Raw genomic sequence first — 24505 nt, forward strand, 5'->3', positions numbered from 1 at the left:
ACTGACTGTTTTTAAAAATCCAAACACTTCTACTATCTTTGTTTACTTAAAACAGTGTATAAGTAAAATAATATTTCCTTACATACACATAAGAGCATATTTCCTTACATACATTTAGAGCAGTAAGACAAATTTCATGTCAGAAAGAAATCCCCAGCTTTCGTACAGGGAACCAGCTCCACCTGATCCAGATCCCAGTGCCAATTCTAAGCAGATGCAGAGCTATATAGGGCTGAGCAATCTCCATCATTGTGCAGTAACTTTGTAAAGGCTGTTTGAAGTCAGTGGTTGAAGGAGCCAACATGGGACACTTATTTTACCTGATACTGCAGGAAAAAAACAACAAAATCCACTCTCATGGCCGAATTCCATACTGATAAATAGACCACAAAAGAGCCAGGAAGTGACAGAATGCTGTTTATGTCAGAATTTGTCTCCAAAGTGCAAGATGCAAGATCCTCGACAGTTACATAGCTGCATGTTCAAACTCTGTGTGATGGTTAAACATTCAAGTCCAAGGCTTACTTTTCTTCCTTCTTCACTGACATATTGCAGCACCCCAAAAACCAAGATTGTTGTTGTTAAGTATGGAGCCAAAGAGAATTTCAGGAAAGACTAGAAGGATGCATGAACAAAAACCTTACAAATCACTGCATCATGTAGAGACATAAAAAATGAAATCATTATTTTAATGCCCTAAGATAGCACAAAAATGTTTTAGAGAGAGAGAATAACTTTTTTTTTTTTTTTTTTTAGCATGACTGAGCAGAACCATTTTGCTCATTTCAAGCAGTGGAAATGCTGGAAAAGCAAGAGAACGCTGCTCCCCAGCGAGGGTGTGAGCAGCTCCCCTCAGCCCTGCTGCTCTAAGAAAAACAGAGAGCCATTGGGAAAGTGTTGAGACAGCTCACAGAGGCTGCTCGAGGTCCTTGTGCCTCCATCAATAGCTGGACCCCATGCACCAGTCCAGCCACTGCACTTGATTTTCATCTCCTGGGAATTAACCAATGAAAATGATTACCATTACTAACCCTGCAGTTCATCTTCTGGCATGGCCTGTTTGGTGGAGGAAGAATTGGAGCTGCCACTTTCCATAGTTTACCAAAGTTCAGCAGTGCTGCCCCATAAGGAACAAGATGTACTTACCATGCACATCGATGACAGTCAGAGCTCCGAGAGTCAGCCGGGCTCCGCTGGGCAGTTTACCTCTCACCAAGTCAACAATATCTCCAATCTGCTGATTGCTCTCCTCCAAGAAATCCTGTCACAGAAACAGAGTGCAGGCGTGAAGGCAATGGCACAGTGCTTCCTGAGCTCCCATGGGTGCATCAGAGAGAGCCCTTCCGTCAGAGCGCAGTGACGGAACGCCCAACATCACTCAACATCTTAAATTCTCTTTCATACTCTGGAGTTCTATCGCACTATGAGCATTCTAGAAAGCCTTATGGCCTGAAATATAATGTAAGCAGAACTGTTTTTTCCCCAGTAGAAATGCCAAATTTCTATCACAGGAGATTTGTAGACTCACTGTCAAGTAGATTTGGATTATATTTCTTCCGGAAATTTGTAGTTATCTGTAAATTAATAATACTGACACAAATCTAAGATTCGCCTAACTTTACTAGGAACATTTTCAATTATTTTCTCCTGAGTTTGCATTCGTGATCTAGGCAGTGGGACTGAGTGCATCCTCAGCAAACCTTCCAGATGACCCAAACCAGGGAGAGCGACTCATCCTACAGCTGTGCTGCCATCCAGACCCCAGCAGGCCAGAGAAACAGGCAGCCAGCAACCCTGTGACTGAAGACATGGAATAGATCTTCAGCTAGTGTTAAACACCACAGACAAGTCAATTAGAAGGTGTGCAGTAAGGATACAGAAACAAGGTGCTAGCTTTAAAATGCAGTACTTGGTGTAAAGTTTTCATGGTTAAAAAGCAGTCCAATCCACTGACAGAACAAATCCCCAAATCAATTCTCACACACGCTATTAGCACCAGACAAAATTTCAACAGAAATTATTTTCATTACTCGATCATGCATTTCATCAGCCCCAAATGAGAGCTGTGTGAACATCGTGTGATGACACCAGGAGAAGTAACAAGACTGTACAGAAGAACAGATCTGTCTGCTTCACTTTTATGGTAAGAGAATCTAGCAGTAGGGAAATAACTGTAGCACACTGCAAGAAAACACTGTTGCCTCCAGATTCTCCTGGAGCTTTGCAGGTAAAGATGGAAGGTAGGAATAAAAAGACAGCGCTTAACAACAGTTTATGACTGTTTGTGTTGTACTTTTATTTATACCAGCATAATCTTATAGAACAGTAACATCACTTCCTCCAGCAAAGCCCTGAAGATACACAGAGTCAATGAGAGCAAGGAAACAGAAAATAAAGCATACTGCAGGAATAAGCTGTAGGGTGTTGCTGACTGATCATCTTGGTTAGACAGAGGTTTTATTAATAAGCACTAAACTCTGATTAAGGCAACTGCAGAAGAAAATCTTACTTGTAAGGTTCCTTTCCTTATGGCCTCAGATACTGCTTCTGTCCAGTAAATGGATGAAACACAAATCACCACCTGCCCAGGCCACTGCAGTACCCAAGCTTTTCGAGGAACCTTGAACATAAAGATCCATTTCAAAGTCACATAAGCACACTTGATCACAGCACTGCAATAAGTATTTTCTCCAGTTTCTTTTGTCTCACACTGAAAATAAATGAGAGCTAGCATGGAAAGTTTTGTCACTTTTTACTCAAGAACATTAGAACTAAAACTTCACACACAGTACTGAACAAGGAGAGCTAGATTGCCCTTATCTTCAAACAGGCTGCCCTGGCTAAGAAAAATGGGAACAATCTGTTCACATACAGTTGCTTATTTTGCACTATAATTCAGCACCAATTACCTTGATGTATCCTTCTATGCCATCTTGAAGAACTTGCCTTACACTGGCCAGCATCATTTCCTCAACTTGCAAAAGCCATTTTTCTACCATGCCCTTCAAGTAGGAAAAGCAGTCGAGTCAATAAGAATTCTCTGATTATGTTCTTCTTACAGTGCAAACCCTTTGAAATACAACAAATTCTTATAGACTTTTCTCTCATTTAGGAGGACAAAGTAGCTAGAAATTTTCCAGACTCTGACAGGCACTTCTGCAGCTAACACTGCCTTTAGGCAGGCAAATCAACTAACTGCAGAGAATCCAGCTGAATCAATACACACAGGGCTTCCCACAAAAGAAAACAGAAGATGCCAGCTGGCACAGCCAGATAAGCTTGATCATTTCATCACAGGATATTTTATTCCTGGAAAATTTAGGGGGTAAAAGGTGGTTTGTGAGCCTCACAACATTTCCCACTTCTCATCTCTGTTTGGTTACCATTCAGTAATTCACCTTCATATCTTCAGGTTGAGAACAGAAAAAGGAGGGAATGAGATAGAATCCAAGAATCACTGAGGTTGGAAAAGACCCCTAAGATCATCCAGTCCAACTGCCCAGATACTTCTCAGCGTTCCAAATTTGAAGACTACAACAAACAGTGGAATTACAATTACCTGATTTTGCCTTCAACAATCTTGGAAGTGCCTTACATTCAGAGCACAGCATTATAATTTAGAGTATGGATTGCCTTGTGAATTACCACTAGTTTTAGCAACAGCTGAGATGAAGCAAGTTACCTCTCTGGTACAGCAGCTGGGGGAACGACTTCCATGGGAGCACAGTAACACAGATCCCATCATTCAAGATCCAACATTTTTTCCCCTTATCTTCCTGCCATTTCCTATCCTGCTGCTTTCCTGCCTTTTATTGCCAGGCTTAATGCAGGTATAATGAGGTAACAGAACAGCGTTCAGACAGTAGGGTCCCTTCCAACTCAAACCATTCTATAGCACAGTCTGCCCTGCAGGACAAAGATGGAGGGCAGCCTCTGGGCTGGACTTCCCAGCCGCCCCCCAACTGAGGGCTGACTCCTCGGTGGCATTCCTCCTTGCCCTCATTCCTCTGTGTTCCAGCCATGCTGTGCCATGTTCTGTAGGCACACCTATCCATACACGTGAGCATTTACACAGATGTATGCACAGCGTGTTTGTGTCACATCTCCTAAGCAGTGTGCTACACCTCACTCGTTTCTGCAGGAATTCCTTTTTTGTTTTCCATCCCTAAACACCTTTCATGATCTCATCCTAAATGTTTTAAATTTAATTCCCCAAAAACATAGCCCGTAAGCAAAGCATACATTTGATATCACAGCAAGAAAAAAAAATTACTTTTGCATTTGTAGGATAGATTTTATCTATGAAAGGAACGATTTCCTTCTCCGAACTGATCATGCCTAGAATCTCCAAATTTTTGGTGAACTCCAGCTGAGCAATTCCCTCAAAACACTTCTTTAAGTGTGGCTGCACTCGAAGGGGATCCTTTGTTTCAGAGAGTATTTCCAACAGTTCATCATTAGACAGGAAAAAGAATCTGCCAGAAAAATACAGCTAATGAATATGAACATTCCAAGCACAAAAACTGTCATTAAACATACACTGTCTGCAAGATAAATTGTTTTTACTGTTGCTTATAATGTCAACATAACAGAAGAGAAATTATTATTTCAGACCCCTTTCTTTTACGTTACTGTTGACATCATATAACTTGTAACAGTTGCTTCAGTCAGAATTTCAGCACAACCTTCTTTTCATGCAGTGGAGGAAGAAGATGGTTTCTCAAAACCCACGTAAAACTCCGGGAAGAGCAGATTGACCATACAGCCAACAGAGATCTGCTGAAACACAGAATCCTGTTCCTCACAGGATTTATCAGCCTTACATACTACACATCTCTGCAGAAGGTAAGGCAGAGACAGAACCCCAGAACAGCCGGGGCAAAGTAGGAGCTTGCCTCAAAAATGCCCCATGAGTGACCAAGTGTTTCTAATCACAGATGGAAGCAATGCCAGGCAGACTTTTTCCCCACGTCTGCCTGCCCTCGGCACTGCAAATTTAGCTCAGAGAAAAACTCATGAAAATCTGGAAAGAAGAACACAGTTTCACCTTTTGTTCCATGGCACTGTGTCCCACATGTGCTGATGAGATGAGACTTAACAGCTCAGCAGAAACTGTTTGAAAGAGCTTACAGATTTTTAGGCCCAATTAATTAATTAATTTACCTTGGGAAAAACAATCTCTTCTTTTCCAAGTAAATATTCAATCCCTTTTGAATGTCTTCTAAGAGAGCGTTTGCTTCCTGCAGTCTGTCTAACATCCTGGGTTGGTCAGTTGCCACAAGTACCCGCGAGTCTTTCACCTGTATAACAACAAATACAGTACAAATTGCTGAAAGTTTACTAAATGTTTGTACATAAAAATTTTAAATTAAAATATCACTGGAGCCCTACACCACCCCCACAGCATCCATCCTCTAGAGAAATCTCAAAGCCCTTTTACTACAACACCAGATTTCAGATCTTCTTGTGACTTAAATACAAACAGCTAGCTCTGAAAACCAGCAAGTCCATCTTCTCAGCAGCAATAACGATGCCACTGGATATACATAACAGTACATGCTCTAAATGTTAGCACTTACCACTTGTGCCATGATGTCCTTCCAGTATGCATCCACAATACCAAACTTTCTGCCCTCTTCTGGCATTTGAGCTATAATATCTTCTGAACTAAAAATTGGTTCCAAATACAACCATGTTGCCTGACATTTCAACCAGCTATCTATGATGTTCTGCATTAAAGTCAGCTTCGCTTCCCAAGCCTGCATTGAAAACATTTAATATGTAAGACTAATGAGCAGCCACTTGAACATGTAGATTGATTAGAAGAGTGACAGTAGAAGACATTACTAATGTAATGCAGCACTGCATTCCCGTGGCTTTTTATTTGGAAAAATACCACTGGAAGAGTTTCCTCTGACAAGCTGGAAAGAACCCTATGAAAAAAGCCTAAACACCACAAGAGTGATACTGCACCATTAATGCATGCCTTAATCCCACAGACAGTTTACTTGATGAAGGACTTCTCATTTAACAACAGTTCAGAAGTGCATTCTGCATCTGGTTCTCTTTAAATTAACTGATTAGGTCATAAAACAGTTCTCCAACTCAGATCTGAAGGAATACAAGACTACAGCTCATGCTTCCAGCTTTCTTCAAGGTGATTCTCCTCACAGGAGTTATTTGGCTGACGGGGATCTGCAGCTAGCAATCAAGTGAGAGGACACCGTATGTCTTAATGAAGCACTCACACCTGCAAAATAAACATGCAGGCCAAAGGAGCGAGAAGCTTCTCAAGTATTTGTACAAGGCTTCACAGTTCGCAACTTTTGTACTGGCAGAGGTTTGTGGAGAAGCCTACAGAGGCTTACAAGGTGTTCAACAGCAAAAACCACTGATTTTTCTTTCTGAGCCTTTGCTCTCCAGCTGGGAACTAATTTTGGATCAAGTTTGCAGCAAGCATCCAAAAGCTGTGCCAGGCCAGCTACAAGAGCAAAGCATCAGCGTTATTTTTTTAAAAATATATGAATATTCCTTCTAAACAATAGGCACACTTCTCTACTACCACTTTTTACAGCGAGTGGTGGGGAGAACTGCTGGGATCAGCAGCTACATTTGCTTTAGCTGTAAAGCGAGCTTTGCACACCTTTGTCTGGATACCATCAATTCAAAGCTCTTGGAGAAAAATATGAACGTGTGATCCCTTGAAACAGTTCAAACTATCAAACTATAGAAAACACATGAAAGCATTAGAGAAACCACATCATGAGAGACACACAAGCTCAACCAAATCAGCTTTTTCTTACCCGGCATTCGGTTTCCATTGGTTTGATGAAGGGAGAGCCACACATCGTTTGAGTCTTAACAATGTGATCATCCAGTAAAAGCTGGATGTCATCAACTGCTGACAGGATGCTGTTGTTCTGCAAATACATCATATTTTAAGGTAAACTGCAGTTGCTCCTTTTCATGGCTTCTCAACGTCATGCTCCCTCAGCTTCCTGCCACCCTGTTCTCTGATGGCTGAAGGCAGGAAAGCAGCAAGGCACTGAGCAAGCCCAAAACACATCTGCAGATACAGTCTCTCTACTGTGCATGACTATTTCAAAGGTCAAGGGATACACTAGTGTTGCAAGTGGGAAGCTGGCCAGGGATGCTAGTGGTTAATAACCACCTTTCCACAGAATCATAGGACGGTTTGGGTTGGAAGGCAGCTTTGAGACCATCTCGTCCCAACCCCCTGCTATATGCAGGGACACCTCCCATAGCCCAGGTTGCTCACAGCCCCATCCAGCCTGGCCTCGAGCACTTCCAGGCAGGGGGCATCCACAGCCTCACCAGGCAGCCTGTGCCAGTGTCCCACAGCCTCACAGTGAAGAATTTCTTCCTGATACCTAGTCTAAATCTACGCTCTTCCAGTTTAAAGCCATTTCCCCTTGTCCTGTTGCATCATGTTCTTACAAAAAGTCCCTTCCCAGCTTTTCTGTAGGCCCTTCAGGTCCTGGAAGGGCTGTAAGGTCCCCCTGGAGCCTTCTCTTCTCCACAGTACACGATTTCCTCTGTCTTCTGGGCAAGTGAGACATTTCACCATTGTTCACCTTTCCATACAAAACTGCAGAAGCTCTCAGTCTCACCTATTTCTATGGATGAACATGTTGAGATCACAAATGTTCCCAGACACGAAGGTCTAAAGAGAAGAATATGTAGTAATAGATATATTTGCCCGGGCCCTGGGTATGACACTGCTTTCCACCATGCCACCATGAAACAACAGTGGCTTCCTCTAATACTGAAAATGAAAATAATTATTTTCAACAATGCATATGTAGAGTTCACATTTACTCACAGTGTCTCTGTATTTCACCAGACTGAAGTGCACGCTGATCCACTCTGATTTCATTTTCTCTATTGATTTCTCTAAAGAATACTCCTTACTTGCAGCTGCTCCGATGGGTTCCAGCCTAAGTTGAAATGAAACGTAACTCTGAAATGCTTTTGCAACCGAAGAGCTGCTAATTTTTACATGGATTCTCACACAGATTCTCATTTTGGGGAATATGTATGTGCTTCCAAGCTCACCAGGTAGAGAAATTAGTATTAATTTAGATACAAATACAGACAGAAAATTCTGAATGCAGAAATTATGTGCTTTGGGAATATGACCATTTTTTGTTGTTCCACAAAGACATCTGACAGCTCCATCAGGCTTTGTTAAAATACAGCTGTGAAAATACGGAAGTTCTTAACATGTAAAAAGATTAAAACTAGAATTTGTTATCCAGCATATGAAATAGTGATTGTAAAAAGAAGAAACAAAAAAAAAACAGAGTAAGCTTCTTACTGATCAATGTATTTTGAGAGTCCCAGTTCCAGCATGTTTAGAAGGGTAGTACTTTCATTGGGTCTGACTTCACATCCCACAATTTCACTAATCTGAAAATGAAGTAAGAATACCTATTACCAGGAGGTACACTTGTAACAGATTTATCAAACAGCAAGAAATAAATGCTGAGCAGTGCTCATATAACCGACCCATTCCATTTTCTGCCAAAAATTACTTCAGAAGAGCTCAGATCTGAGCCATTGGAAATTTCAGAACCTGATCTACACAGCACCAGAACACAGATCTTCTTATGGTGGCACACAGAACTGTCCCCAGCACGTGCAGCAGTGCACCCCGGTTACGGGCCTGCCATACCTGCTCCCAGTGCCTCTCCTTCATTCCACGATTGCAGGCAAGGGACAGGACAGGAAGATGCTGCTTAAACTTGTCGAGTTTGTATTTTGTGCTTTCTGCTAACCGCCTCGGCCCAGCCAGGTCTGGGAAACTCTTGCTGAGCTTGTACATCGTTCTCCACATATTGCCAATTTCTTCAGTAATTTTATCAGCATTCAATTTCTGGAGAAATCCTGAATGCAGCAACATAAAGAGAACAGAATGAGCAATTCAGGGTGGATTGTATCTTCCCTCTGGAAATCACTCAGGTTTTGTTTATTTAATATCACTGCAAAGTCCACACCTACAGTTTTGTTTTGGTGCTGGATTCCAACGCTTCTCTCTTCAGAACTGTTATTTCACAACAACCAGGCAACCCTTCCAGCCTCTGCCTAACTAACTAAACGACACATCTCATCAGTGCCTCACCGTGCATCCACTCTTCAGACTTGGTATGAAAATCATACGCTGTTATCCAGAGCTGCTCAATGGGCTGCTTCTTTGTGAATATAATCTGCAGTAAAGGAAAGTAACTCTTCTCCCGCTCAAGTAACTCCTCTTCTTTATTTATTGCCTTTAATTAAAATAATAATAACATTAATAATTAAAAGTCTTATTTCAATTTAAAAAAAAAAAAAAAACTTGCTAATAGTTAATTTTGGTTATAATTTTTTACATGCCAAAACCAGACACATACGCAGACTTACGCCCATGGCTTTTAGGCAAATGCATTCTTGTAAACTCCCTTTGTTCACTGTTGGTATCTTTTACTACTGAAATAACTGTTTGCTAGATAACACCACGATGGGCAGTAATGCTGTGTCTCACGAGCTTCCAAGGCACCCTGAAACACTTAAGTCACATAGGAATTGTCTTCACTTGGAATTACTTGCTTTGAGCTTCTATCACAGAAACATTTGGGAACTCCAACCAAACAAATCATTAATTGCTGAATCTACTGATAATAAAATACTGTCTTTGTCCAAAATTGCCTGCAGTGTAAATGAACATGCAAAGATTTAGAGAAAATCACTGCCTTCTTCATTTTACAGGTAGGGAAGGGAAGCACAACACTGCCTGAATTCAGATCGAATCCAAAGTCTGTGTTTGTACACCAACAGACCTCTTCTAATACATGCAGTCATTCAATCTGAGCTGGAGGCAGAGAAACATCAAGATTGATCAAGATTTGCTCAATGTCACTTACACTGTGTGGATGCATCCCTCACTATGAGCACGCAGTAACGAACTGCACCAGCACAATAATTTACTCTGCTCTGCCTACAACGCAGCAGTGCTGCTCACTCACACAGCTGGATGCACTGGCTGCCTTCAAGTCAGATTACAACAGTAGATACACAAGGATTGGAGCAATTTATCTAAATCTCATGCTGATTTCGTTGGTCCAATCTTCTCTTTTGAGCAGAACTTCATTAAACGTTTGATCCTTAAGGCTCCGTATATGCAGAAATTTCATCTTGCTGTTGTTTAGATTATCAATAAAGCCTCACAATACCTGTGAGACTTTCAGAGGTAACCACTCTTAGATCCCAATAGAGACACAACCAAGAAACTGCTCAGCCCAGAACCACACTATACTGGCTGGAGAGCTCTAATAGAATCTAGGAATCTTGGTATTCAGCTTTCTTCTATCACCTGAAAACTTTCCTGTCTGTGCTATAATACACACATTAAATATTAATATTAATATTAATTAATGCCCATTGGCACTTCTAGAAATGATACAAGGAGCTGGACATTCTCTAATTAAAACATTTGGTTTTAATTAGAGAATAAGCAGAGAGACTTAGACACAGTTCCAATAGCACAACTCAGGAAAAATGGCACCTGCCTCCCCAGCATCCTGCCACCTCTGTCCGAAGAACTGTTTCTCATGGACAGCAACCTGCTGCTGCTGACTGCTTGCAATTACAGTTATTCCATTTAAAGAACTTTAATAAATATTTCTCCTCCCCAAAAAACACATTTTTCAACTCAGCAGTCGTACTGTGGGGATAAGAAGATAGCAGCCACACGTTCCTGAATTTGGGAATCATTAAGCCTGCTTGACAGTGTGTGCCCAGAGCCCTGAAAAGCATTTGTTCACCCTGTGACACTGAAACCCACCCCATAGCTGACACAAAAAAACCACTAACCTCGAGTTCAGCCACTGCTTCATCTAGATTCTTATTTAGCTCCTTCAGTTTCTCAGCGTTGCTCCTCATCTCCTCTATGGTCATGACTTCTTGCTTCTTGTAGCTTTCTATTTCTCTGTTATAACCTTCAAGTGTTTCATCGAACTGCGAACACCTGAGGTAAAGACAGCTGAGGTGAGGTGGTGCTCTGTTCTGCTCTTTTTTAGGTTTCAGCTATTTTATGAACTACAATGACAGATGTAACAGGACTCAACTATTCCTTCATTTCTCCTTTCAGACCTTTTAAAATATGTTCTCATTTATCCTGACCAACATTTTCTCAAAAATGTCCATCATATTTTCAAGGAGGTTTCTCTCTTATTTTCTCAGCTGCCCTCCAAGTCGTATTTATTTGTAATTCTCTCTCTTCTACTGATAACGAGGTGTTCTTTTCCTTTAGAAATATCCAATGAAATAAAACATCTTCACAACATACCTTTCCAGCAAAACCAGCTCTGCGTGCTCCCTCCTGCTGCTCAGCTCATCTCCACAGTTTTCAAACATCACTTCTATCTGATTGGGCCAATGGAGAACCATGCTATTCAGGTGTATGTCATAACCTAAAAGGAGAAAATATATATATATATAGACGTCTTGAAGAATCTACCTTTTAAGCAATGACTTAACAGACTGAGAAGTAGAAGCAGAAGAAGACAAGATTGCATTCAGGAATAAGTGAGTTAGGAATGAACCTCCTATGCATTTTTTCGAGCTGCTGGCTGAATTATCTTTGCTGTATAATGAACTTTTTGCTAAAACAGGTTAGTCTGATAGCAAAACTCTAAAATCAAGTGAAGAAGGTAAACTTCTAGACATTAACTAGACAGAGAAATCACTGAGAAGAGCTTGCCAGAATACATATTCTGTTAAACGATATTTGAGACCAACTACGTAAAGTGACAGATTATTCCAAACTAAATATGTAGATTACACCACCATAAAGCGGATAAAACAATGTTTACATCATTATTATTCCAGAATATGTAAATGCTGACTGATTCACAAGAGCTATAGCATCGTAACTACGGCAGGTTGACATTTCTATCTTCACATTTCTGTTTGCTTAGCACCCTCCATTCACTGGACTCAGGACTCAGGAAGCTTGCAGTGAGCCGTCCTTCATCTTCATTCTAGAAGATGAACCATTCATCCACGCAGAGCCCAGGATCTACCTATGAATGTTCTTATGTGGAGACAAACCAGAAAGGTCAGCATAGTCCATAAGGAACTGCAGTCTGCGGGCGGCTTCACAGACATCCTGCCTCAGTTTGGAAGCAGTGATTCGACTGGATTTCTTTAAGTAGGCGTCCAATTCCACCAGCTCTGCCGTGTTCAGAGGCAGCTTGCTCATTCTGTTTGCAATTAAATTATATTCACCACAAATCCTACAAGAAGAAAAACAACAAACAGGCTTATAACTGCACCTGTAAGTGAAGAGATGTAAGATTCTGCTCGCGAAGTTTGTCCTTTAAACATCAATTATTCAGATGAATACACACAACAGAGATACATTTATTAAGGATTATATTTTACCCTGCAAAATCAGTCTTCTGCTGTGTAGGAACTGATACATAATAAAGCAATCATTAAATTGGGTCCAATTTAACAACAGCAGAACAACAACAGTTTATTTCCCACAAGTTTAGAATTTACTTTTTCAAGACCTGACTTGTGGCAGAAATAAATGTTTGAATGCAGTAAGCAAAAGCTCACATAACCACTCCACAAAAATAAGATCAGATGTACGGCATGAAACAAAGTAAAAGATTATTAAAAATCAACTTTAAAAAACTCCTTTTACACTGGAATGGAAAACAGGACAAATCCTGTTGTTTTCCCTCTTTGTTAGAGCAATAAATGTCATTGTCCCAGACTCCTGCTCTGTACTGAGATCAGTCCCACTAAAGCAGCCCAGGCCTCCCAAACAAGCTCATGGCCTAGATGAGCCCCTGTCAGTGCAGACGGAGAGGCCCCATCAAGAACAGTTGGTCTCCACCAGGAGATGCTTTTTGGGTAATGTGGGAATGGAATGTTGCTTCTGCATTTGATGTTAAGAACAGCAATTGGTTTGAAGGAGTAGAACATAATGCATTTGTATTCTGTAACTTATCCTTAGTAGTTGATCTCAGAAGTAGAAATACTGTGTATGTTAGTAGCATGTTTTAGAAACATTATTACTGAATTATGTGATTAATTCTTTCTTGCAAAACTGCAATAGTTGTTAAATGTTCCAGACGATGTGGGTATAGTGTTAGGGATTAGAAAACATACTGTAGGGTTGTTCTGTTAGGATAAGAAACTCCCAGCAAAAGAAAAACAGATTTAACAGACATCAAAGAAGCCAGGGCCTCTACACAAGGCCGGACTGCCTCACTCCGTGAGAAGGTTGGGCGGTGACAGGCAGGCATCAAGATACTGCCCTCCGTCCTCCTTCCGAGCTTATCTCTGTGGAGGGGAGGACAAGCAGATATCCACAAAACAATGATCAAGTGTGGAATAAGGGTTAGAAGTTAACTAATTAAATAGAGATTTACGCTTAGCCAGCGAAGATTTATGTTTGTCCAGTGTTTGCATGTTTAGTGAAGCGTTGAGAAGATTGTGAACCTGCAGTACTCAGCCAATGAGGAACTAGGGGAGAACGGGATAAGCATCGGGCAGTAGGGAATAAAAGATGTAACGCTGTTTTCTGGGTGCTCTCCTGCTTGCAGGAGGCCCGCCATTGCAATTGCGAATAGAACCTGCTTCATCAGAGATACCGTCCTGATAAATGACTTGGATATTTCCAACAGTAAGTGAGGTGAACCTTTCCTTTAAAACAGAAACAAAACAGCTACTGTCTGTCTCTATTGACTGTGAAAGAATTCTTTCCCTGATGGTAATTTTTTTTTTTTTTTTTTAATTTCAGAGATCCATGATTATCCCATCACAATAAAGTCAAATTATATCCTCATTTTAATTTTTTAAAAATGTACTATTGTTAAATTTGCCACAAGTATGTAATCAGAACCACTGCTTCCCTAGGGGAAAAAAAAAAAGTCAGATACAAGAGAAGCTGATCTACAGACTGCATTCTGCACTCTGCTTTAGCTGGGTGCCAGCAGGGAAAGCATTCTGTTCCTTTTGCACACTCACTTTGGGGTACTTCCCTGCACACGCCTGGTGCTGGTAGAAGAGGCAGCTGGTGAACGCGGCTATCTCAGACACAGATACACAGCAGCAGTGCACACAGAAAGCAACAATCACACATATTAACAACACGTACCTTTTATTTAACTCCCTGTTTTCCATCACCTCAAATTCAATCAGTGCATCTCTAAGACTTTGAGTCCGAATGCAGAGTTCCTCGTTCAGCTGTGCAGCATCCAGGCAGAACATGGCCAGAGGGACAGTGACACGCATGGAAGCGATCTCTCTTTTCAGTTCTGTGAAGCTGTCAATCTTCTAACAATGGAAAATAATAGATTCGATGTTTGTCCTTCAAGCTTATAGACGAAAGATGCTAAACAACAGCTAATTAATTCCCAACAAGGAAACGGGGTTGAAATCTTCGCACAGGAGAATGGCACATTAAGGAACACCAGAAGATGAATACTACCTCAGGAAGTATTCGGGCAGAGGTTAACTCACAAACGCAGCAAAGAAAGTGGGCAGGGCTAACGACAAGACAGCCAACAGACCAGCAAGACCCAGATTCACCAGGTACTCCGGACAGCCTTTGCCTGGCATCCAACAAAACCCAGAGAAGAAGGCCAGAGAGAACTATTCTTCAGCATAGCAGCCCTATGGAGTAAGGGAGATGGATTCCCAGGTGTTCCCAAGGGTAAAACAAACCATCTGAATTCAAACTCTTCAGAATGGCAATGTATGATGGCTGCTCCAGAAGTAATGCCTCCTGTTTTAATGTGACGGCCGATGCTGACAGAGGCAGATGTTGGTGAGATGGCAGCATGAACCTTCCCACCAACGCTCCATTACTTTTTATTGCTGCGCGACAGACCTGACAGAACGGGGCACTCCAAGAGAATGGCGTCTGATGTGGAAGTGCAGATGAAGCAAAGGGGAGTCACTGAATTCCTCCATGAATAAAAAATGGTACTCCCTGCTGTTCATCAACAATTATGAATGTTTATGGAGACCCAGCAGTGGGTGTTGGCACAGTGAGAGGTGGGTGCTGCATCTCAGCAGTGGTGACAGTGACATTGGGGCAGATCTTCACGAGCACAGTACACAGCTCTTGTTCATCGCTGGTGAAAATGCACAGCAAATGTGGTGACTGTTGAAAAGCAGTGTTTTGTAGCTGAAAACTTGCTCTATCAAATAGCATTACTGTGCTCTTTGTCTCTGTTGTAGTTTCCATGGGAATAAAGAGGAGGCACTACTTTTGGAGTGACCTACAGGTGTGAGGTGCTGTATGAACGCACAGCGGTTGTCAGTTATGTATTACCTCTCTTAAAGCTCCTAAGGATGGACTTCCATTCAAGAAATCCGTAACGTCTTGCTGTGCACTGTTGTTCAAAAGATGGTTGTATTTCCTGTATATGTTTAAGTACCTTAAACACAGAAGATGACAAAAACAAAGACGAGCTTCCAATGTGAAGATCTGTTATAGCAAGAAACAAATTGGCTCAAATTGTTTAATGTTTGAGTCAAATAGATCAGTGTTTTTAGGAATGTGAGAATGAGAAGGGCAAAAGAGTCAAAGACAAAACTTACCTCTGTGGACCAAGCATGTTGCTCTCAAAGATCTCTTCAAGTTTGTTTATATACTCTGCAAACAACGGTTCGTCTGGTTTGACTGTACTGAGAGTGAGGTCATTTCTTTGTAGTTGTGGAAAGAGAATTCTCTCTACCTAAAAGGAATCACTGCAAGTGATGTGAGAGCATTTACAGTATCTTCTATAACACAAAATGCAGTTCCTTGTATGTGACTCTCACTGGTACAGTGTATATGAGAGTTTTCTGCCTCATAGGTAACATTTTATACCACGTGTTTTTAATTCATGTTGTATTTTATACGGAGCTGCAATCTGTGCAGTACCTTTGGAAGTCCCTCCGCACTTTGTAGGATCTCCCTGAAGCACAGACTGATGAAATCCCAACATCCTTTCAAAGGTGGCTCAAAGATAATCTTGGGTTCTTCCACACTCAGTTTGACTATCAGTATTTGAGGCAAAAAGAACTGCATTTCTTGATAGGGTTCTGAAAAATCACTCCCATCCTTGGGGAAAAGAATGGAAATTGAACATGCCAAATAAATCAATTATAACTGTAGTCATTTAAATGTAACCCATGTACCCACTCTTAACTACAGAGCACCGATGGGATTTTCTTCACCAGCTCTTAATCAGAACACTGCTGCACCAACATACAAGATGTTTAGATGCCAACTCCTAAAGGAATCTGTAAGACACGGAATTAGGAAGCTGGGGCTAAGCCTAATTCCCTCAGTCTTTACTACGTAACAGAAGCACTAATTGCCACGCAGAACTAAAACCCAAAGCAAAGAAAAAATCATTATCAGAAATAAAGCCCAGCATCAAATACAAGATTCTGTAGGGTTTTTTTGCTTGCTTTAATTGTCTTGATGGTTAATAAGAACTGCCCTACCTCCAAATTGCTTTTACAGTAACAAAATGCTAACCCACATTTAGAATGGTAATGTGGAAGCTGTAAGAATTTCAAGCCACCAAACAAAAAGCAGCAGCAGCCGGACACAAGGTGAGCCTGCCATGGCCCATCATGTCTGACCTCTGCCTGCCACACAGCATTTCAGCTGCCATACTCATTATGGCTCCCGCCTTATCACAGCAGGTATTCTGTGTGACCTGATATTTAATAAACTCACTTCCACTATGAGACAACTCTATGGTAGCCAAAAGATCACAGAATCTCTTGCAGTTCATTTTCATAATTAAACACATTGCTTGAAATAATATGGGGCACCCATCTGGTATAGACAGGACACCATACACAAGTTCTCTCTGCAAAGGATTACATACAGCTGCACACGTCTAATGTGAAAGAGGGTTATTTGAGTGCTTTCATAAGAACAGTTTGGCCAGGTTAAGGTCAAGGCAAATAAAACTGAAAAATGCCATTAAAAAATAGCACATCCTCTCATGATGGAGTCGAAAACTCTTCCAGTTAATTATAACCCAGGCCTGCAAAATCATTATCTGAGTAAATAGTTCTTCACCCTTGAAAAAAATCCACTGAGTAGGAATGGTGATCCGAAGGGCTCAGCCCTATTCCAGTAAGGCTAAAGCTATCTGGAGTATTTCAGCCCTCAAAGAGTATTACGTTTCGTGACTGCATGAATTACCATCCCCCCATAACCCTGGAAACAGTGAGCAGAGATACACCTCGTGGCACATACCTCGTGCATCATAAAAAACCTAAGAAGGTCCTCCAAAGAGCTAACAACCATCTGACGGAGCTGTAACGACATGAGACTCGCCACAGAGCTGAAGTAGCTCTCGATTTGCTGGGGTGAATCACTGTCATTTCCAGGAGCAAAATGAAGCCACTTCCTTTTCTCATCACGTAAAATGGATGCACAAGTTGGGATCCACCTAAAAGAAAACAAGGCAAAGTTTTTAAAAGCTTCTCAGGCTTCCTTTGCTCCTTGTAATGAAATCTAAGCTGGAAATCACCCAAAGAATATGCACAATCCAAAAAGCAAGCAAAGAATTGATAACAAGCTGTCAGACTAAACTGCATCTGCCTCCACTTGGAGAAACACCATCTTTTAAGGTAAAGATACTTGTTAGCATGGGTCCCTAAGACTATTTTAAATGGATGTGAAACACTGGTGACAAATTATCAGCATTAAATGGGAGCCTTGAGATCCTGATGACAGAACACAGTCACCTACCAGCGCCAGACACCTTTTTAAATGACTGATTTCCACACTGAAAAGGCCACATTTCTGGTCACAACTCCTGCAGACAGGGGGCAGATTTAGCCTTCCTTCCTTCTAGTTTCCAGCTACCTAGTGTCAGTTTATTCCCATTTGCTCTGCTGTGAGCACCCTCATGGTTCCAATTGCTCTTTCAGCATCCAGATGCTTTTCTCTATCGTTCATTTTTCCCTTTGGTTCAGGTGCCTGTCTCTGGAACCACTGCCATCTCAGCCACCCCTTGGAAACAGATACGGCTTAATGAGGATTCTCAGTGAGCTGAAGCTAGAGACAGCTTTTAAAAGGAAACACATCTAACCACGGAGTTCTTTTCTTTGTTTCCTTTGTAAACAGCGTGAGTTAACTGATATCTACAGGTTCACACCAAAACAAAACGTCCCAGGTTAATGTCAGATTGGGCAAACATTCACATCTTTGGGGAAACGCTTACAATCCAAAGGCTTCCACATTCATTCCAAATGTATTGAAATAAATAAGAAAGTCAATTACAATTATACACTGTAAAATGGCTACAAAGCTGAAAAATAAATCCAACCCTCAAAATACACTGTTCAACAACATTCCGCATGTCTAACGCTCTGAAATATTAATTGGTCGGACCACTCACTTTCTCACAGATAACAGTGAATGGGCCTATGGTTTTGTGTGGTTCCACTTAACTAACCAGAGAACAGACAGTCCGAAAACTTCCTGAGGCCATCAGTGCCACCTGCCTAACACCAAGGTTACTTCTCTGCTTCCATATTTCTTTCCTCTTCAGAGATGTCTCAGCATACAGGGACTTACAGGTGAGTGTACCTGCAAACAAAGGGAGTTTTCCACTGACAGCAGTGTGGCCTGGATCAGAATGGGAATGGCTGCTTACTGCTGCAGTCAGTGAGAATTTTGTACTTCATTTTACCTGGTGAGGACCTGTAACACATACCTAACTACGGATCTTCATCTTGCAAATGAAATCCATAGGAGTAGAAACTGAAATGTAATCGTGTTCTCTTAGCTTACATTAGCTAAATCAGAACTCTAACACTTCTATATACGAGCAAATTTACTGCTACTTCATGCCAGAAAATAAAACTGAGATGTGCAGTTCTTGCCGTAGGTCAGACCCTAAGATACCCATCTCCCACTGTCACGACGGGTGGCACTGACTTGTTCAGGAGAACATCACGAGCTTCCACACAGTGCCTGCGAACGGCGCCCACAAAGCCGGCAGGCAGCAGCGGCAGCTCTCCTCCACGGATCTCCTCAGTGCGAACAAACCTCAGGCAGCTGTACCTATGGAGAGCAAACAGCAGGCACTTCAAGGACCTTGGTTTAAACAAGCAAAAACCCACAGTGATACACAGTCAGGTCCTGAATGAACTTACAAACACAAATATACCTCTTTGCTTATGCAAGTCACATCACTGCCAACTGGTCCAGCAAGTGCATTTAAACAGTTTTTGCTTGGTTGTTCGCTCAACTGTCCTTTGCAGTTAGCAAATGTAAAGAGCTTCACAAATTTCATTTGGCATTTCGCAGATTTCAACTTACGTTAATTTTTGATAAAATGGTCAGAATATTTCTTGTATTTTTTGTAGGTTTATTAGTGAATCCAGACAGTAAGGGCACCCAGAATGACAGCTCCTGCTTCTGCCCCACAGTAATAGTAAAAAGCACCTACCTGGGTACCTTCTAGGAGAAAAAAAAACAACTACATTTCATCAATGTTTAAATGGTAAAAGGTTACTAGTAACTAGGGTTACTAAACACCATATTTAATTCCCCATGAAAACATGCCACAGAGTCCCCAGAGCAACTTCCAACTGAAACAGACTCAGTTTTAGCAGAGGCAAAAGCTTTTCTTCTGTTAATTTCAGCAATAACAATGAGAATTCTACATTACTATTTCACTGAGCATCAAGTCTTATCCCAAAGTGAATTTGGGATAACACCATTTAACAAAGGGGATGATCTTTTCATAGCACTGAGTCCACATTCCTCACTCACAGTCAGACTCTGCAGGAAACAACCATTCCGTGGCTGAGATTCCTGCAGGCTCTGAAAATGAAACAATCTTTAGAAAACAGAACAGATTTTGTCATTCTCCCTCCACTTCCCCCCGCTCAGAGCTCTGCAGCATCAGCCAGCAGATGCACTCTCTAACAAAGCCATACAGTTCGAACATACTTTTAATTGCGATTTCTTACTCAGAAAGCCAAAGCTGATGTAAAGTGTGCATCAGCGGATTCACAACAAAGAGATTGCTTTCATTCCAGCTTTTTGCTTCTTTGTAAGAGCTGTGCCATGGGACGGGTGCCCGGATGACTCTCAGGGGAAAAGGGCGCGGGGTACTTCCAATCAGCAGTCTCTCTCTCTCAGCTGGATCCATCAGGACGTAATCGACTAGAATAAATCAGATACATATTGCGGTGAGACTGCACACACGGTCATGCGTATGAAAACACAGTCTTCTGTAGTTCACATAGAGCATGGAATTCTTCATTTAAAATTTGCACTGCCGCTCCTTCTAAGTTTTTCTCAGTGAAATACAGCACAATAATCAAGTTACCAACATACACATAAAGTTATTTTGGAAAAATAAAACAGGGTCTGGTCGTGGCTCTAAAATCAGGAGGTGTAGAAACAGCTTTTCATCCTGTCCTCCCAAGGTGAGTAATGGGTGCTTCAGTTCCTCCCTGGTCCACAAACTGAGGGTGGAAATATCTCCCTTCCAAGCAGGATTTTTAGAAAGCTTCTTAAATGTTTGTGAATGCAGAAATTATTGCATGAAGCCCTCATTGCATCTAGGAAGAGTGTGGCACACAAAAGGCTGATGTGTGTTCTCTCCCAGAGGACAGAGCTCCGTACTGCCGGCCCCAAGAACGTCTACAAAACCTGAGTTACACACTGAGCTCTCCCATATATGGGAACCACAAACACTGAGACTATACCAACAAAGAAAAGCAAATTAAAGGTTACTTGGATATTGGAGAGTGGAGAAAGCAGAGTGAAAACCGAGCAGTCTCTCCTTTCCACGCTCCTTTTCCATGTGAAAAGGAGACTACAAATACTTGATGATCAACAGATTTTAAAAAATTCAAAGTGGGAAAGCTGAATGCTGCCAAATGTGGCATCTGTGTTTAAAGAGGATGGCTTTGTGTTCACTGTAACACAAGTGGAAATAAATGCCATGCCTTATAACATGGCTTCTGCAGAAGTCAGAAAGCAACTGCAGCTGCACACAGTGCTGCACACCAAGGGCTGCTGTCAGCTGATGGAGTAGGCACTGCTCAATTCCCAGGTACAAGTTCTGAGAAAACACATTTCATTTGTAAAACAGTTCTCTGATTTGCTAAAAACTAAAACTGATTCTTACCTACTGCCATTTTATAGAAAATAAACCCTTGTTATAGGTATAACTCACACTACACAAAATAGAACGAGAAGCAACCCTTTATCACCAAGACCCCCATCAGGGACTGGCTCTCTTTGTTCTGCTCACACTGGTGAGCACTCTGTGACCACTGATACACCCAAGTCTGCCTTCCCATCAGCCTGCGTCCCGTGAAGGAGGACAGGCACAGATTTCCCATTTTCTGCATTGACATCACCTCCTTTTGCAGTTCCCCTGCACTTGGAATGAACAGCTCTGCCCCTCCTGCCCCTCTATATGCACTCCCAAAAAGCACACCGAATATCTCTGGAGTCATTGCTGCTATATTGTGTTTGTATCAAGGTCCCTAATAGGCTCCAAAACTCCTGGAGTGTGGTATGGAAAGCAAATGGATATATGTGCACAACAAGAGCATATAAAGTCTGACTCACAAAATCACCTCCTTGGCAGAGGTTGAATACACAGGTGTTTGTTCAATATGGAACTTTAGGAAGAATGCTGACATTCTGCCATCCACCATCCACTGCAGTTCTGCTGACCCTGACAGAACCCTCCACCAGTGCTAAGAACAGAAAGCAGATCTGCTTTCCAAGTGCAACAGTTTACATATGCTCAATCACTGTGAGATTACAAGTCTTACCAATGGCTTTCATCAGGCTGATACAATAGTCTTCCTTAACCTCTTCTTTTAAACTCACAAGCGAATTCTCCAGATAGGGGTTAGCAAGAATACAAGATGGAATGTGCTGTAAAATTACATTCATCACTTCCTCATCCTGAGGTGCCAACACGTCCTCCTGCACGGCGCTGTGCACGTAGTGCCAATACCGCTGCAAAACAACATTTAAAATATTACACCTGTGTAGGGAGTGTCCAGCAGACAGTGAATTACCACAGAACCATAGCATGGCCTGGGTTAAAAGGCTCATCTGGCTCCAACCCCTGCTCTGTGCAGGTCACCAACCAGCAGCCCAGGCTGCCCAGAGCCACATCCAGCCTGGCCTTGCATGCCTGCAGGGATGGGGCATCCACAGCCTCCTTGGCAACCTGTTCCAGTGCCTCACCACCCTCTGGGGGAAAAACTTCCTCCTAATGTCCAACCTAAACCTCCCCTGTCTCAGTTTAAACCATTCGCCTTGTCCTATCACCATCCACCCATGTAAACAGTCGTATCCCCCCCCTTTTTATACACTCCCTTCAAATACTGGAAGGCCACAGCGAGTTCTCCCCTCATTGCTATGATTACTATGATTACTTCAAAATCATTTGGGTTTTTTCTATTACTTGAATCTTTTCTGCAACCAAAAGGTAACATCATGAGTTGTAGCTGTGCCTATCTCCCAATTCTCTTTAAATGTCTGACACACTTGTGATCACACTTATATCTGTTTTGAAATTTAGTGCAACACACTAAATTTCCCACCTCTGAAGTAGAAGCCACCAATGTGTGAGGTTACAAATTTGGGAAGACAGTTTTATTTGCAAAATCATTATATAGAAAGCAAACTGAGAAGCAAGTACGAATGGAAGCAAAATTTAACAGCAGTTTGCTAGATATTCCTATTTGCATCTCCTAAACCTCAGTTGTCCTCTTCTCAGCTCCATTTAAGCAAAGAGTTTACAGATGTAATGCCGACAATGCACTGCTGCTACTGCTTTCCAAATGGAAATGAACAGTAAATACCTCCATATCGTTTCCTGAAGGTGGCATTTCTCGCTTATCCATCTCCTCCTCATGTGAGTGCATGACAACAAACTGCTCTTCTGGAGTCAGTGGTTGATCTTCTGTGTAACGTGTAGCATCTAACTCTGGCCTATGAGCAGCTGCACGCAGGGAAACGAGATCCAAAGTGCGTAATGCCGGGGTACTTCTGAAACAAAACACAGCTTTGTGAGCAAGGAAGCTTCAGTGGATACTCAAATCAACGTGGACAGACTACACCCCTCTGCTCTAAGGACAAATACGGCCTATGATGAAGTGCTTCAATGATTCATAAGAGAAACTCCGTAAAATTGTTGAAGATAGCAATTTACTTTAACAGAGAGAAAACCAGCTGCCACTTTAACTAATCATGTAAACTTCCCAGCTATGCAGTACTGCTGAGATGGGCAACATCTTGCAAGCAATTCTACCAGAGCCAGATCTCCTCACAGTAATAGCTACTATGCCCAAGCTCTCACCCACTTTCAGGTGATTCTCTTTCCAAAATCTTAACAATCTCAGCCAAAGTTCAAATAGTCTCATTTGCAAATATAGGTGGGTCACTCCAGAAGTAATGTCTCTCTTTATTTCCATGGAAATGACAATAGATACAAAGAGCACAATAACACCATTTGGTAGAGCAAATTCTCAGCCACAAAATACTGTTTTTCAGTGCAGTCACCACCACCAGCTCTGCATCTTCACCAGCAATGAACAAGAGCTCCATGTCGTGCTCGTACAGATCTGCAGCAGCAGAGGTGAACCACAGTTGCTGTCACCACTGCTGAAATGCAGCACCGACCCCTCGCTGTGCCAGCAGCCACTGCTGGGTCTCCATAAATGTTCACAGGCATTGATGAATGTCAGCGGGTGCCATTAAGACAATAAAATGTAACGGAGTGTTGGTGGGAAGGTTCAACCTCTGCTGCCATCCCACTAACATCTGCCTCTGACAGCGCGGGGCAGTGTAACGAAAGAGAAGGCATTACTTTCGGAGCAGCCCTCGTATGTTACACTGCAGCCCTCGCTGCCAGGACTACACAGTGCTCTCCACTGGGATCCTGCCTGCATTGCCCAGGATGAGCAGCACTCAGCCTGCTGCTGCAGACCTGGCTTACTGCACATTATCAAGCTCTTAGTTGAACAGAATGTTAATCCCCCTGTATCGTTCTTATGGCACAGATCCCCACCTTACCTTAACACAGACCAATGACCAGAGCAATGCCAGAGAGGACTATTTCTCCCTGTTTTTCAGAGGAAGACAAGCAACAACAACAACAAGGTAAAAAGAAATACTCACTAGAGTAGAATGCTCAATTTGACACAACTCCAGGAGCATTTGAAGCATTTAAAGGCTCACAGCACAGCTGGGAGCTGTATCTCCACCACCTAAATTCGGGATTCTCAAGTCAGTAACTGTGAAAGGAGGGCACTGTCAGCACGCCCATGACTTGAATGTACTCTGCCACTAAGAAGTGAACGATGCTGGCTTAGAACACAGGAGAATGTCAAGATGATACACATACCTTTTGAAGAGACTTAACATCTCATGCTTGGAAGCACATCACATCCTCCAAGTCAAAAGAAAATCAAAGCACAA

The 24505-nt window shown here is 42.0% G+C and overlaps 1 protein-coding gene across 11 annotated transcripts in view; it reads right to left on the minus strand.

Moving 5' to 3' along the window:
- DNAH3 (dynein axonemal heavy chain 3) overlaps positions 1–24505 on the minus strand; it is a 64291-nt gene that overhangs the window by 31987 nt on the left and 7799 nt on the right. For 5 of the 11 annotated variants that reach the window (XM_085237673.1, XM_085237672.1, XM_010719934.4 and 2 more), the window contains 23 exons: positions 22888–23074; positions 21844–22033; positions 20017–20212; positions 18977–19102; positions 17285–17480; positions 15947–16126; positions 15622–15758; positions 15353–15458; positions 14171–14349; positions 12109–12293; positions 11345–11468; positions 10870–11023; positions 9143–9287; positions 8696–8907; positions 8339–8430; positions 7844–7958; positions 6804–6920; positions 5580–5759; positions 5164–5300; positions 4274–4475; positions 2910–3002; positions 2510–2620; positions 1147–1261 (listed from right to left, as the gene is read on the minus strand). In XM_085237673.1, coding sequence (XP_085093799.1) covers positions 1147–1261; positions 2510–2620; positions 2910–3002; positions 4274–4475; positions 5164–5300; positions 5580–5759; positions 6804–6920; positions 7844–7958; positions 8339–8430; positions 8696–8907; positions 9143–9287; positions 10870–11023; positions 11345–11468; positions 12109–12293; positions 14171–14349; positions 15353–15458; positions 15622–15758; positions 15947–16126; positions 17285–17480; positions 18977–19102; positions 20017–20212; positions 21844–22033; positions 22888–23074 — 3479 coding nt within the window. Of the gene's footprint in view, positions 1–1146; positions 1262–2509; positions 2621–2909; positions 3003–4273; positions 4476–5163; positions 5301–5579; positions 5760–6803; positions 6921–7843; positions 7959–8338; positions 8431–8695; positions 8908–9142; positions 9288–10869; positions 11024–11344; positions 11469–11870; positions 12029–12080; positions 12294–14170; positions 14350–15352; positions 15459–15621; positions 15759–15946; positions 16127–17284; positions 17481–18491; positions 18916–18976; positions 19103–20016; positions 20213–21843; positions 22034–22887; positions 23075–24505 lie in introns of those variants that run through there. The other 6 variants (XM_085237675.1, XM_085237674.1, XM_085237677.1 and 3 more) reach the window with 5 other exon arrangements.

This window comes from Meleagris gallopavo, chromosome 16 (genome assembly GCF_905368555.1).
Source record: "Meleagris gallopavo chromosome 16, MGAL_WU_HG_1.1, whole genome shotgun sequence".
Lineage (NCBI taxonomy): Eukaryota > Metazoa > Chordata > Aves > Galliformes > Phasianidae > Meleagris > Meleagris gallopavo.